The sequence below is a fragment of the Sprattus sprattus genome, assembly GCF_963457725.1.
Source record: "Sprattus sprattus genome assembly, chromosome: 4".
In the NCBI taxonomy this organism is placed as follows: domain Eukaryota; kingdom Metazoa; phylum Chordata; class Actinopteri; order Clupeiformes; family Clupeidae; genus Sprattus; species Sprattus sprattus.
Window position 1 is genome coordinate 5,500,891 of NC_137923.1, and position 14,972 is coordinate 5,515,862.

At 50.6% G+C, this 14,972-nt stretch overlaps 1 protein-coding gene across 1 annotated transcript in view; it reads left to right on the top strand.

Moving 5' to 3' along the window:
• Nucleotides 1-14,972, top strand: part of phlpp1 (PH domain and leucine rich repeat protein phosphatase 1) — a 48,999-nt gene that overhangs the window by 23,001 nt on the left and 11,026 nt on the right. Inside the window, exons 2-4 of the mRNA XM_080837196.1 lie at nt 7,186-7,382; nt 8,443-8,568; nt 11,163-11,311. Of these exons, the coding sequence (XP_080693322.1) occupies nt 7,186-7,382; nt 8,443-8,568; nt 11,163-11,311 (472 nt within the window). The remainder of the gene's footprint in view (nt 1-7,185; nt 7,383-8,442; nt 8,569-11,162; nt 11,312-14,972) is intronic.

The following is a 14,972-nucleotide window of genomic DNA, read 5'->3' on the forward strand; positions in this document are numbered from 1 at the left end:
GTGTGAGCATGTGTGCATGTGTGTGTGTGTGTGTGTGTGTGTGTGTGTGTGTGTGTGTTTCTGCTGCCTCACAGTGCCAGAGGTACGCCAAATAAGCCTTTAGGAGTAATTTGTTACCATTGTGTATGTATGTATTTTTCAGTTTGCCTGTTTAGTGTATAAGATGTCTGGGTGTGTGTGTGTGTGTGTGTGGAAGGTGGAGGAAGGTACACGCCTGCACAGCAGTGACAGTCTGGGTGCCAGGACATCACCATGACATTCATCAGACAATTAATTATCCTCCCCACCCCTGCCTGCAATAGGACGAGCACTCGTGCCATGGAAACCAGAGAGGCAGATTGGAGAGGAGAGAGAGAAGGTGGAGGCGTGGGGAGAGAGCGGGTGAGGGAGGCTAGGGCTGCTTTTGGACCTCTTCCTAGAACACGTCTTGAGCAAGAGCAAGCTAAGAGATGCTCTGTTGTTTGGGAGACAGGAAGCAGAGGGAAAAACGAACTGTCGGTTTTCTGTCATGCCCATAGGCACTGTGCTCTGTACACACACACACACACACACACACACACACACACACACACACACACACACACACACACACGCTCCCATCGCACCAGAGACACACACACACACACACACACACACACACATTCATGCTGTCTTGCTCAAAAACAATCGAAATGATAAAGCAACTGAGTGGACACCACATATACATGCTCAAGCTCACTCAGAAACAACAGCAACATCCTGACATCAAAACCCATGACGGTTTCACATGACTCTGGAAAAACTCTCCTGTTTACTCCATAGATGAAATGCACACAGAGGACAGGGCTATAGATACGATGAATCCACACAACTGGAGACATCCTCAGGATGTCATGGCACAAAGGGGTTAAGAGGGACAAAACGGAGACACATGGCAGCGTAGGGCATCAACGTGCACACACATGTTGGTAGTGCACAGACACACACAGGTTGGTAGTGCACAGACACACACATGTTGGTAGTGCACAGACACACACTGATTGGTAGTGCACAGACACACACAGGTTGGTAGTGCACAGACACACACTGAGTGGTAGTGCACAGACACACACAGGTTGGTAGTGCACACACACACACAGGTTGGTAGTGCACAGATACACACATGTTGGTAGTGCACAGATACACACATGTTGGTAGTGCACAGACACACACAGGTTGGTAGTGCACAGACAGACACACACAGATTGGTAGTGCACACACACACACACACAGATTGGTAGTGCACAGACAGACACACACAGATTGGTAGTGCACAGACAGACACACACAGATTGGTAGTGCACAGACAGACACACACAGATTGGTAGTGCACAGACAGACAGACACACAGAGATTGGTAGTGCACAGACAGACACACACAGATTGGTAGTGCACACACACACACAGATTGGTAGTGCACAGACAGACACACCCAGATTGGTAGTGCACAGACACACACAGGTTGGTAGTGCACACACACACACAGGTTGGTAGTGCACAGACACACACGGGTTGGTAGTGCACAGACACACACAGGTTGGTAGTGCACAGACAGACACACACAGATTGGTAGTGCACACACACACACACACAGGTTGGTAGTGCACACACACACACAGGTTGGTAGTGCACAGACAGACACACACAGATTGGTAGTGCACAGACACACACAGGTTGGTAGTGCACACACACACCCAGATTGGTAGTTCATTTGGCAGACATACCTCCCCCTCCACGGCTCTCACCTCCCCACGCCACCTTGGAGATCTGTAGTACAGTCTTCGCCGGGGAACATCTGGGAACTTGAAAAGAGGCTATTTAGCAGATTTAACAGCTACTAATTGAGCATTAAGTCCCTGGTAACAGTGTGAAAGTAAAAAAAGACTCTTTGTGCTTACACACAAACACACACACACACACACACACACACACACACACCCCTCTTTCACCATCCTCTCCCAGTGTTGTGACTCTTTGGGATGACAGAAGTGGGGGGTGTGCTGCGCCTGGCTGGCAGGCAGGGTAATTAGGCTGTCACCTGGCACGTGCGTCTCCTCTGCCGGGGACGGGGATAGCATCTGCTTGTGAATTACTGCTCACAAGGCATCCACAGACCACACACACACACACACAGAGGCACTGTGAGTGGGGAAGAGGCAAAAGAGGAGGGAGTCTGACACTGTCTTGAAGCTCTGGCCTGTCTCTCTGTATCCCAGCTTCCGGTTATCAGCAGAGGGTCTGAGCAGGCCCTGGATCAGTAGAAGAGTGCATGGCCTCTACACCGGACTAGCCCTGACATTATACTCAGACATGCCCTGAGACGGATCACACTCCCTGCTTCAGTGCCTGTTCCTGAGCGGTCACTGATGCTGCTGCGTGTGTGTGTGTGTGTGCGTGTGCGTGTGCGTGTGACTGTGTCACTGTGTGTGACTGTGTGTGCGTGTGACTGTGTGACTGTGTGTGTGACTGTCTGTGTGTGACTGTGTGTGACTGTGAGTGTGACTATGACTGTGTGTGTGTGACTGTGTGCGTGTGACTGTGTGACTGTGTGTGTGACTGTCTGTGTGTGACTGTGTGTGTGTGTGTGACTGTGACTGTGTGTGTGTGTGTGTGAGACTGTGTGTGTGTGTGTGTGGGGGGGGGGGGGCTGGCACTGAGTCATCAGGGCTGATGGAGAGAGGAAGAATCATTCTTCAAGAATGATAGAGGGATAGAGATGGAGAGGTGGTGGGCGCTGTCCGCGGCAGCTCTCTGATGACAACACAAACACACACTCATCTGGTGCCACGTGCAGGCTGGCCACACTGGAGCACAACACTGGGGCTATTTACAGGCTGCTGTCACAGCTGCTCGGCTCTCTCTCTCTCTCTCTTTCTCTCTTCCCCCCCTCTCTCTCTCTCTCTTCTCTACCTCTCTCTTTTCTCTCTCTCTCTCGCTCTCCCTCTTTCTCTCTCTCTCCATCTCTCTCGCTTTCTCGCTCTCTCTCCTATCTCTCTCTCTCTCCCCCCCTCTCTCCCTCTCTCTTTCCTCTCTCTCTCCCTCTTTCTCTCTCTCTCTCCGTCTCTCTCGCTTTCTCTCTCTCTCTCCTCTCTTTCTCGCTCTCTCTCCTCTCTTTCTGGTCTCCTTCCCCTCTGACCCAGCTCATTTTATGCCAGCTCGGTCTCTTTTGCTCAGGTGTGGTATGCATTGACAGGCAGGGTTTTAAATAGCCTCCCACTCAAGGGCTATTAGCTCCACCAGCAGCACAACACAGAAAAGAACAGATCAGGCTGACGTCTCTAAACATGAGCCCACCTCATGCTGCGTGTGTGTGTGTGTGTGTGTGTGTGTGTGTGTGTGTGTGTGTGTGTGTGTGTGTGTGTGTGTGTGTGTGTGTGTGTGTGTGTGTGTGTGTGTGTGTGTGTGTGTGTGTGTGTGTGTGTGTGTGTGTGTGTGTGTGTGTGTGTGTGTGTGTGTGTCTCAGGACCCTGCAGGTTTGTCCACCACGCTTCACTCACACGCAGGCAGGGAAAATTCTGACACGAAGCATGCGCTCTAGTCCACACCGCCTGCAATGTGGGTCAGAGCCCTGAGGTACGGAGCGGACGATGCTCGGCCCAGATGCAGCGAGGCAGCGACATGGCTCTCTCTTCCTCACCTCCTCCTCCTCCTCTTCCTCATCCTCCTCGGCTGATTGTGATTTATAACGAGCCACGGTGAGGGAGCTGGCCTCATTCTCGGAGGAGGGAGGAAGAGACGAGAACGTTGACCTGCTTAAGTGCCCCCCTGCTGTTCTAGCTGCTCCGGTTCTGTGCTCCAGCTGTTGGAGATCCACGGTGCACGAAGGGACGACCCTGTGTGTGTGTGTGTGTGTGTGTGTGTGTGTGTGTGTGTGTGTGTGTGTGTGTGTGTGTGTGTGTGTGTGTGTGTGTGTGTGTGTGTGTGTGTGCGTGCGTGCTCCAGCTTTTGGAGAGCTGTGCCGCCAGGGATGCCTCGGATCTGGGGGACAGGGGCTTGGTCCTCTGTGGAAGGCATGTGCTGCATGCAACCTTCTTGGAGCTCAACCTGATACAGAAAGTCATGGGGTCGATCCGTACTGATGATATTCATACCTTTTTAAATATCTATTTATACTGTGTGCCATCCATCATTTATGAAAAAGTGTACTACTCAGATGAAGACATCCACTATCAGAACAGATGAAAATGTACTGGAGCTTTGTAGGTATTATGGACGGACCATGTGTTACGTTGGCTATAGCGGCTGTGGCTGTTTTCGTTAGGCCTGTGCGCTCTGGTTGCTGCAGTTCTGTGCCGCAGGAACCCATCAGTCTGTCTTGGGCTGACATCGAGGGCCATTTGTGAAAAGTGGCTACACAATAGACATATCTCAGGGAGGGTGTATGAGGCTATTGTTGGAGACTTTGACGTGGATGTTACATGCACATGATTGTTCTGTCTGTTAATCATTGTTTGTGTGTGTGTGTGTGTATGAAAGCTCATGTGGGATGTGTGTGTAGACACGCCCCTGCGTGTGTGTGTGTGTGTGTGTGTGTGTGTGTGTGTGTGTGTGTGTGTGTGTGTGTGTGATGCAGTGACGCTACTGAGGGAGAGGCTGCTTGGCGAGGGGAAACTGAGGCTTTTCCTGCTCCACACAAGAGGAAGGAAGCCATCCTCAATGACAGACAACACACCCACCACAACATATACACAAACACACCCAACCCTCCATACACACACACTCATATACCTTCATTCATACACAAACGTAAACGTACACATATACACACACCACAACTTTCACACACAGTTCATGTGGCCTACTCCTTCCGTCCACCCAGCACAGGCACCCCACCCCTGCTCTCTTAAGCGTAGCGGCCGGCCCGCACCCCTCCTTTCCGTTCTCACAGACAGCGCAGCCACTTCACCACAGGCATCACTGCTCAGCCCCCCAGCTCCCCAGCTCCCCAGCATGCCCTTCACCTCTCCAGCCGGGACACCAGCGATCAGTCAGTCAGTCAGTCAGTCAGTCAGGCAGCTCGAAAAGCCCTTAATCACTAGGCCGCTGGATAATTCGGGAGTAGTGAACTCATCTGAGGCGTGTAAAAAAAAAAAAAAAAAAAGCATGATCTCTGCTCTGACTGCCTCGCCCGAAGAGGAAGGACCTTTCAAACTGCTGCCCCACCCACCTGTGGTGTGTTTGTCCCTCTGGTGGTGGAGGTGGACGGGCCGGCTGGTTGGGGATTGTGGGTGGTGCTCACCATCACTGTGGCAGGCCAGGCTCCAGGCTCCAGGCTCTAGTCCCAGAGGACCAAATGGACCCTGCTCCTCCTCTCTTCCTCCCTGAATGCACAGCCTGGTGTCCTGCCTGACGTTCATCATGCTGGAGCGCTGTTGACACTTGGCATTCCTACCACGCATTGTTCCTTTTTTTTTAGACCATTTGTTCCTGTTTGGACAACACGGTACAACAGATACAATCATATGGGTGTTCCATCTCTGTCAGAGAGAAACACAAGAATGCAAGGTTATATATGTGTGTGTGGGTGTGTGTTTGTGTGCATGTGTATGTGTATGTGTATGTGGGAGAGAGCGTTGGGTGCTGTGGGTCATTTGTGTTCACTTTTGCACATGCATGTGTTTGCATGTGTGTAAGGGTGCTTTTACTTCTGCTGCATTTGAAGCCATGGAAAATAGCCCGTGCTTATTCGACATATTGAGGCTACAGGCTCTTGAATAATTTCCAGCATTTATTTTTTTCCATTTAAGGAGGCAAGCACCTTCAGAAAACACGCTCCTCGATGATCCCCCAAACGCTCTCTTTTTCTAAGTGGTAGCGCACAGAAGAAAAAAAAAAATCTTCAAAAGAGCACACCTCTGCAGCTTGCATAGTTTTCCAATTAAACTTTAATTGTATTGTGCAAACCAAGGAGTGAATAGACTGTGCAGTGTGTCCAGGCATGTTGATATGTTGTGAAGCTATCTTGTCAAAGTGTACGTGTCCATGTTGTGCGGCTCACATTCGTCACAAGTTGACCTTGTGCAGCATTCTTGTTGTTGTTGTGTGGCTGAAGGCGACAAAACATCAGAGTATTTATACCAAAACACCAAACGCCAAACACAATGAATGATCTGGCTGGGCGGTTACTCCCCCTGTCACGGCTAGATTTGTTGTCAGGAACGAGTGACCTGTTATTTTCCATAGAGCTCCTTCAGAAGTACTAGTTCTTTGTTTTGTATGGATGAATACATCTTCAGCTGTAGCCAAGCAGGAACCACTGATGTGGGAACAGTTCTGGGTATCCTTACTGTAGGTCTTCCTCTCATGCTCCACTGCCTCCCAGGTCTGTCGGAACAAGCATAAAGCATCTTGCCACCAGACTCGCCTGGGAGCTGGACTGTGGCCAGGGCTGTGTAGAACTTCAGCGGCTCCAGACAGAGTTTACATGTAGAACAGATGCCCTGGGTGTCGGGGCTAACAGCGAGAATGTAGAAAATGGCCCGGTGTGAATTATTCAGGGCAGGGAGAGCGCATTCTGAGTACTTTCCCCAGCCTCTCGCTCACGCTGCGTGACCGTGGCTAACGTGGGTGAGTAAAAGAACTCGAGCCTGGACGAGACGAATTATCTCAGGGAACACATGGGTCGTGGGTGATTCTTTGATGGATGATGGCCGTTGAAGAGGAGGCTGGTGTGGTCTGCTCAAGGTCTGATGTGGAAGTGGACCCCAGGCACAGGCTAAACCATGCCGGGTAAAGCTATGGTCCTGACCTAGGGTCAGTGAAATCCAACGCCAGCATTGGTTGTGGTGTCCTCAGCTATCACCGGCACAGACAGTGCCGTCTGCACATTACAGGAGGCAGATTCAGGCCTCTCTGTCAGTCACGTGTGTGTGTGTGTGTGTGTGTGTGTGTGTGTGTGTGTGTGTGTGTGTGTGTGTGTGTGTGTGTGTGTGTGTGTGTGTGTGTGTGTGTGTGTGTGTGTGTGTGTGTGTGTGTGTGTGTGTGTGTGTGTGTGTGTGTGTTCCCCCCCCTCAGTAAGGCATCACCAGCTCCCGAACCCCTGCCCCAATGCTACCTTATTCTTGTGCTGTGCTGCTAAGCTCAGATGCTAACCGCTCTCTCCTTCTCTCTCTCTCTCTCTCTCCTTCTCTCTCTCTCTCTCTCTCTCTCTCTCTGTTCCTCCCCCAGGGAAGCCACACAGCATTGAGAGCTCGGAGCGTGTGCAGCTCTCTGGGACGTATAACGTGCGCAAGGGGAAGCTGCAGCTGCCAGTGAACCGCTGGAGCCGCCGTCAGGTCATTCTGTGCGGCACCTGCCTCATGGTGTCCTCTGTCAAGGCCAGCAGCACCGGCAAGATGCACATACTACCCCTCATCGGAGGAAAGGTGAGCAAGGGCCAACACCTACACACACACACACCTACACACACCTACACACACCTACACACACCTACACACACCTACACACACACACACACACATACCAACAGTCAACATCAACAGCTCCTACTGTACTGGGATGACTGGCACACAGTCAGTGAGTCCTCAAGTCAGGTCAGCACTTCAGTCTTCCCCATGTCCCGTGGACAGCAGCTCAGGCCATCTCATGCCAGTCATCATGTCATTGGTCCCTCCCCATGTTGGCCCCGTGGGACCCCGTGGGACGCTCAGGGGTCGAGGCACAGGCACAACAGGACTCTTGCATGCCAGCAGCAGAGGCGGAGGAAAGCCTTTTTTTATTAGCAGGCTGCGCTACCGCTGAGACAGGGACTTAAATAGCACAGGCTGCGTGTCCTGCTTAGATGAGCCTCTGCGTTAGGGTGGCGCATCAGTTAACCATAAGCTGCGTGTGTCTGTGTGTGCCTATGAGTCTGTGTCTCTGTGTGTCTGTGTGTCTTTGTAGTGTGTGTGTGTGTGTGTGGTTGAGTTTATTTGTGTGTGTGTGTGTCTGTGTGTCTGTGTGTCTGTGTGTCTGTGTGTCTGTGTGTGTGTGTCTGCACTGATTGTCATGTATGAAGCACCATAGGCCCGGGGGCTCCCAGTGAGGTTAACTATCCTGTTGTTTCTGTGCCTGCTGGATGAAGATACATGAGGGAGATATTTTCAGCCCCTTCCTACCCTCTCACACCGAGCCTATAACTGACCTCGGCATGAACTGGGTTGGAGCATGTCAGAATAGGGCAGTGAAGGGGCAGTATGTGGATGACCTTTTCCCTCCTGAACTCTTACCATCTGTTACTTTAAATTCTTAGTCATTGTCTTCTTCGTTTAATTGATTTGATACGTGTTCTTAATTGTCTCTGTAAAGCACTTGGTGTAATATGATTGAATGAAATGACTACAATAGTGTATGCGTTGGAATATGTTTCTGTGCATTCATATACTCATGAAGTGTGTGTGTGTGTGTGTGTGTGTGTGTGTGTGTGTGTGTTTGTGTGTATTTCAGGTGGAGGAGGTGAAGAAACACAACCACTGTTTGGCCTTCAGCTCGGCAGGCCCCCAGAGCCAGACCTACTACATCAGCTTTGACAGCTTCACCGAGCACCTACGCTGGCATAGACATGCAGCCAAGGTCTGTGTGTTTGTGTGTGTGTGTGTGTGTGTGTGTGTCTGTGTGTGTGTGTGTGTGTGTGTGTGTCTGTGACAGAAAGAGAGTGTGTGAAGTTGTGTGTAAGAGAGAAAAAGAGAAATAGCTATTTTTAACATGGGTGTCCAGTGGTCTACATGACCTTCATTACGACTGACGCCACGGCTTCCTCGTTGTGCTGAACCCCGTGGTTCCCCTATGTAGTGGTAGTAGTGGTGTCCATGACACTTGGTAGTGAAAGCAGTAGTGCAAGTCGTTTTCTCACACAATATTCTTACCTTATCCACACTGTCACTGTGGATACAAATATGGCTGTGGGATAAGGCACATGAGGGTTATTTAAAACAGCCAGCGAGCCAAACCAGTCATTTTTTTTCATAACATGTGAGCCCAGACGCATTGGAAAGTAGTGACTATAGTTACACAACTGCTCAAATGATCGCTAATAATAGAAACACCTAAAAATAGAAAGTTAGCTTGGGTTGAGTTTGATGGAGTTAAGTAAAGGAACACAGAAGTAGGACAAACTACATTTCCCTTGTCAACAAGCAAACTGTCACCACAACCCTAATAGGGCTGAATTGTTGGTGAAGCGTGTACGCGTGAGCTGAGTCCATGGCCTGGGTGAGCTACGACTGCAGAGAGGGCGGATGAAGAATACGCTCAGCTTCTCTCCTTCCTCTCTACCCTGCTCTCTCGCATTTTTTTTTCCTCTTTTCTCTCCATCATCTCTCTCTCTCTCTCTCTCTCTGTTCTTCTCTCTCTCTCTCTCTCTCTCTCTCTCTCTCTCTCTCTCTCTCTCTCTCTCTCTCTCTCTCTCTCTCTCTCTCTCTCTGTTCTTCTCTCTCCCGGGGGGCAGGGCACGTTTTGCAAAGAGCCTCTTTTTCTCGTCAAGCCCAAGTAGGACAGACCTCGGAGCCTATTTTTTGCATTTTCCCAGAGACAACCTTGTGGTGTGTCAGAGCAGCGCAGGTCCCCCTGGGAAACTCAGAATAGCAGCAGCAACTGCACTGGAAAAGCGCTCGATAGAGAGAGATAAAGAGAGAGGGAGAGAGCGAGAGAGTGGGAGAGGGCGTGAGAGAGAGAGAGAGAGAGGGAGCCCTCGCTAAGTAAGATGGGCTGTTAAGTTGTCTGTGGGTCACGGTGTTGTGACTGTTTCTCTGCAGCCTAGTCTCAGTCTGGTTGGTGTCAGGCACAGCATGGCTGTGTTGGTGCACCACTCTGGCCAAACATCAGGTGCTCCCAGTGGCCCACCAGACTGAGCCCGACCCTTCCAACGAGATCCGCCTTTGGTCTCTCTGCCCCGCGCTCTCCCTCTCCCCAGCCCTCGCATACTCAGAGGCCTGAGCACAAATGGATTGCATCACATTTCATTTCCTGCGTCGAACCCAAAACGGCACGCTGGTAAATCCGATGCCCTTACCGTTCACGAATAACAAAAGCCCCTTGCTGAGGCAGCCAGCAGCTGCAACCCGACACCACTGTCTCGCGTTCGCACTGCCATAGACAGGCTGATCCCGGGGCCGCGCCTGTACTCTGCCACACAAACACAACACAACACAACACAACACAACACAACACAACACAACACAACACAACACAACACAACACAACACAACACAACACAACACAACACAACACAACACAACACAACACAACACAACACAACACAACACAACACAACACAACACAACACAACACAACACAACACAACACAACACAACACAACACAACACAACACAACACAACACAACACAACACAACACAACACAACACAACACAACACAACACAACACAACACAACACAACACAACACAACACAACACAACACAACACAACACAACACAACACATGCTGAAAGAGTTGAGATCATTTTTTTTCACTAGCAAGATCTCATTCAATGAATTCCATTAAGCCTACTGCCAGCAGGCACATTTAAAGATATATAATCTGATTGATTGGGGTAATGCGGCACTTCAAATAGGCCTATACATTTTTCCAACATTTACTCATTTAACTTGTCAGCAATATTTTGCCATGCTTCTTGTCTGGCTCTCCCAGCAGTGGCAGTGTTGAACTTTGCCATGATTATGGTCTTGTATTCTTCATTATCATCGCCAGCGGAGAAAAAGGAAGTTCTTTCTTTAAGTTTAGTAGCCATTGTACCGCTAGAAAATCATGGTTTTGGTGATCTACGCTTCCCCCTTTTGAAGTAGGATGGCCCGCACAGTTACCCTGATAACTGAAGTCTGGTTTGAATTAACGACATTGTTTGAGCGTGGATCAGCCTTGGAGGAACCGCGATAGCCTGTCTTCAATCATCACGTTAATTTAAGCTGGCTAATAGGACATTTGATCGACTTAGTTGAACCACACACAAGAAATAGGGCCCTGATGCTTGCTGCAGGGATGGTGTTTGGGAGAAAGACGCAGAGCTGCTTTGTCTTGTTCCTACTTTGTTTCGTTTCTGCAGCTGAATGGGTGTTTGCTAAGATGATTGCCATTGTGTGGTTCTGGTGGTTGTTTTCATCTCTCTCTCTCTCTCTCTCTCTCTCTCTCTCTCTCTCTCACTGTCTCAGATGGTGTCTCAGAGGATCAGCTCAGTGGACCTGTCCTGCTGCAGTCTGGAGAAGCTGCCACCCAACCTGCTTTATAGCCAGGATCTCACCCACCTCAACCTCAAACACAACTTCTTGCCGGCAGACCACACATTACAGCAGCTGCAGAGGTATTTTAGCTCTCTCTCTAAATCTATCTATCTATTGTTTGTTAGAGTTGTGTGTGTGTGTGTGTGTGTGTGTGGGTGTGGGTGTGGGTGTGGGTGTGGGTGTGGGTGTGGGTGTGGGTGTGGGTGTGGGTGTGGGTGTGGGTGTGGGTGTGTGTGTGTGTGTGTGTGTGTGTGTGAGTGAGTGAGGGCATGAGAATGATTGGCCGTAGGCGGACCTGTGGTATGCTGAGCAGTCTTGGAACAGAGCCGCTGTTTTCATCAGGGGAGATTATTGTTGTCATGGGAGCGTGAGTGTGTGTGCACATGCGTGTGTGGTTATGCACATGTGTTCATATGATATGTGTGCTAGTGCACATGTGTACGTATGTGTAACTGTGTGTGTGTGTGTGTGAGTGCACAAGTACAGCCCTCATCTTATTTTGTAATCCCACCTGTGCAGCTGGAGTTGGGGAGTGCATGTGTGTATGTGTGTGTGTATGGGTGTGTGCGTGCGGAGTGGTGCAGGTAGGGTCACCTTGACTCTGCCCAGAGGTACTGACACGGAGGTGGAGGCAGCAGCAGCTCCACTAGCCACTCTCAGCGCTGCACCATCCCGCTGTCCTCCCATAACCCCTCCTGGCCGCTGCCCGTCCCCTGGCCCCCCCTCCCTCCACATCCTCCTCTCGAACCGTGACCTTTACGAAGGGAAACAGCCTCCTCTGTGCATCCTTCCCCCCCCCCTCCTGCTCTCGTGGATACCCACAGGTGTCCTATCCTGTGTGTGTGTGTGTGTGTCGGCGGGGGCACATGGCAGCGGCTTTGTGGCCGAAGCCAAAGCCACGGGTCTGTGTGGAGGCCCGTGGGCCTTGGCGGGCCCCATTGATTGGCTCCAAGCTGTAGGCCCCTGGCTATTAAAGATCAGGCAGCGTGAAGGTGAGCCTATTGTGCGGGGGTGCATGTGCGTGCAAAAGGCCCGTGCCTTTTGTTTTCCCCCCCCTGTGAACACTCCACTTCACCCACATGCCATACCAGGCCTCTCGCTCCCTCCCTCCCTCCCTCCCTCCCTCCCTCCCTCTCCCCCTTTTTCTCTCATTTGCTGGGTGTTTTTTCTTCTCTTTTCCTCCCTCTTTCACTCTCTGTCGCTCCCTTTCTTTTTCTCTCTGTCTCCCTCTCTCGCTTTCTCTCTTGTGAGCAGTCACAGGAGTAGAGAAAGGGGCCTGGTGGTCAGGTATGGAAAAGGCTTGTGTCAGATCATACCTACGCAGCACGCTAAGAAGAGGGATTACAATGCATTCTGGGAAATCTGACAGCTCTCTCCCCTGTGCCTGTAATGGCCCCCCATCACCCCAACAAGACACACCGGATTGATAAAGCTGCCATCATGGCTCTGATCTGAGTCTGGCAGTAGGAAAGCCCGGATGTTGTGTTGTTGTATGTATAACGTGTGCGTGGGTGGGTGTGTGTGTGCGTGCGTGCATGTGCTTTTGGCGGCTTGCCCTTTCCAAAACGCTGGGTGAGAGAGAGCGTTATTGGGGGAGACAGGGAAGACCCGAGTCAGCAGATGTGCTGGTGTGATAGAGGAGGGCTGGCCTGGCCTCTCTCTGCCCCTCTTGGCCTGCCTGCGGTCCCCACGCCTCCCCCACCCTAATGAGATGACCACACTGATCAATAACACCATGGCCTTGTTTCCTGCCCCTGCCATTCACATGATTAAGCTCTCACTTTGGCAGTGTGTGAGTGTGTGAGTGTGTGAGTGTGAGTGTGAGTGTGAGTGTGTGTGTGTGTGTGTGTGTGTGTGTGTGTGTGTGTGTGTGTGTGTGTGTGGGGGGGGGGTTGGGGGGGGGGGGGGGGGGGGGTGTGTGTGTGTGTGTGAGTGTGTGAGTGTGTGAGTGTGTGAGTGTGAGAGTGTGAGAGTGTGTGTGTGTGAGTGTGTGAGTGTGTGAGTGTGTGAGTGTGTGAGTGAGTGTGTGAGTGTGTGTGCGTGTGTGAGTGTGTGTGTGTGTGAGTGTGTGTGTGTGTGAGTGTGTGTGTGTGTGAGTGTGTGAGTGTGTGAGAGTGAGTGTGTGAGTGTGTGAGTGTGTGAGTGTGAGAGTGTGTGAGTGTGTGTGAGTGTGAGTGTGAGTGTGTGAGTGTGAGAGTGTGTGTGTGTGTGTGTGTGTGCGTGTGTTTTTGAGGTGAGTCGGTATAGGTTCTGTCCCATAAGAAAGATGACTGCTATGGTATTTCCTCATTAGCATGCAGGCGAAGCCTAACCTCTCTAGACCCATCTACAAAACTCCCACCATAGGGACCACGGTGCGCTCACCTCTGACCTGTCTCTGGCCCTCCCGCCTCTCCCTGGCGGTTGCCGGGGAGACACCATGGCGATGGAGTAAATATCACCTCAGCGTCAAGCTGCTCTCTGACCTTCACGGCTGATTTAGGGTCTCCCGTGCGTTCAGTGTTCACGTCCTGCCTGCCTGCTGTGTGCTGAACCACAGCTGATCCCTGATCAGCCAGAGCTAATGAGACTATCTGTTACCGCGTGATGACATGGATCCCATGGAACACTGTTCTTATCTGTTAACAGGATGCCGTGATTCCTTTTTTAAGCAGTGGGATACACAGGCGGAGTGATTGTCCTTGCACTTAAGGTCCCAGCATTTACTCCAAATGCCATGGCCCTCGGCTGTTGTAAGTGACAACAACGCCCCTGACGCTTTGCTTGTTTTTTCAACACCTCGTCACTCGTCGCCATGGCGGCGCTGAGGCCACAGTGTTCCTCCCTCCCACGTGTCACTGCTCAAGACGCAGCCCCCCCTGACTAAGGCGTCGTCTCAGGCGCCGCCACGCGTGCCTTCGGACAGACCGCCAGCGTGTGATTGACAGCTGGGTGCGGTCAGGAAGTGGAGTGTGTGTGAGAGATTGACTGGAGCTCCTGAGGGGGAGCATCTCTCTTCAGAAGCCTGTGTTTGCTCAACAATACTGGGAATTGTCATGAGTCTGTCGGGGGTATGGCTAGTGTCATATCTAAGAGATTGGACATCTTTCCTTCTGTTACTGTCTTTTGTGGTTGATGGCATTCTATACAAAATGTATCATATCACATCATATTTGTTTTTTAAATGTGGGAATGGAATCAGCCGAGCATGCACATTCAAACATAGGTGTATGATATACAAACACCAGTCACTTGAGATGCATATTCAAACATAGCTGCATGATATACAAACACCAGTCACTTGAGATGCACACTCAAACATAGGTGTATGATATACAAACACCAGTCACTTGAGATGCACACTCAAACATAGGTGTATGATATACAAACACCAGTCACTTGAGATGCACACTCAAACATAGGTGTATGATATACAAACACCAGTCACTTGAGATGCACACTCAAACATAGGTGTATGATATACAAACACCAGTCACTTGAGATGCACACTCAAACATAAGTGTATGATAGTCACGTGAGTTGTACACTTGCTCATATCTAGCAGTGGGGGTATGACTAGATCCATTGAGAATCGAATAAAAGTGTTTTTTGGGTCTTCCTATCTTATAACATCAGTGTGGGTATGACCATGATTGACCTGTAGCTCAGCTCAGAGCATCATTAGCGTCATTCAGGACCATAGCATCATTCTCTCTCGCTCTCTCTCTCTCTCCCTCTCTATCTCTGTCTCTCATGATTACT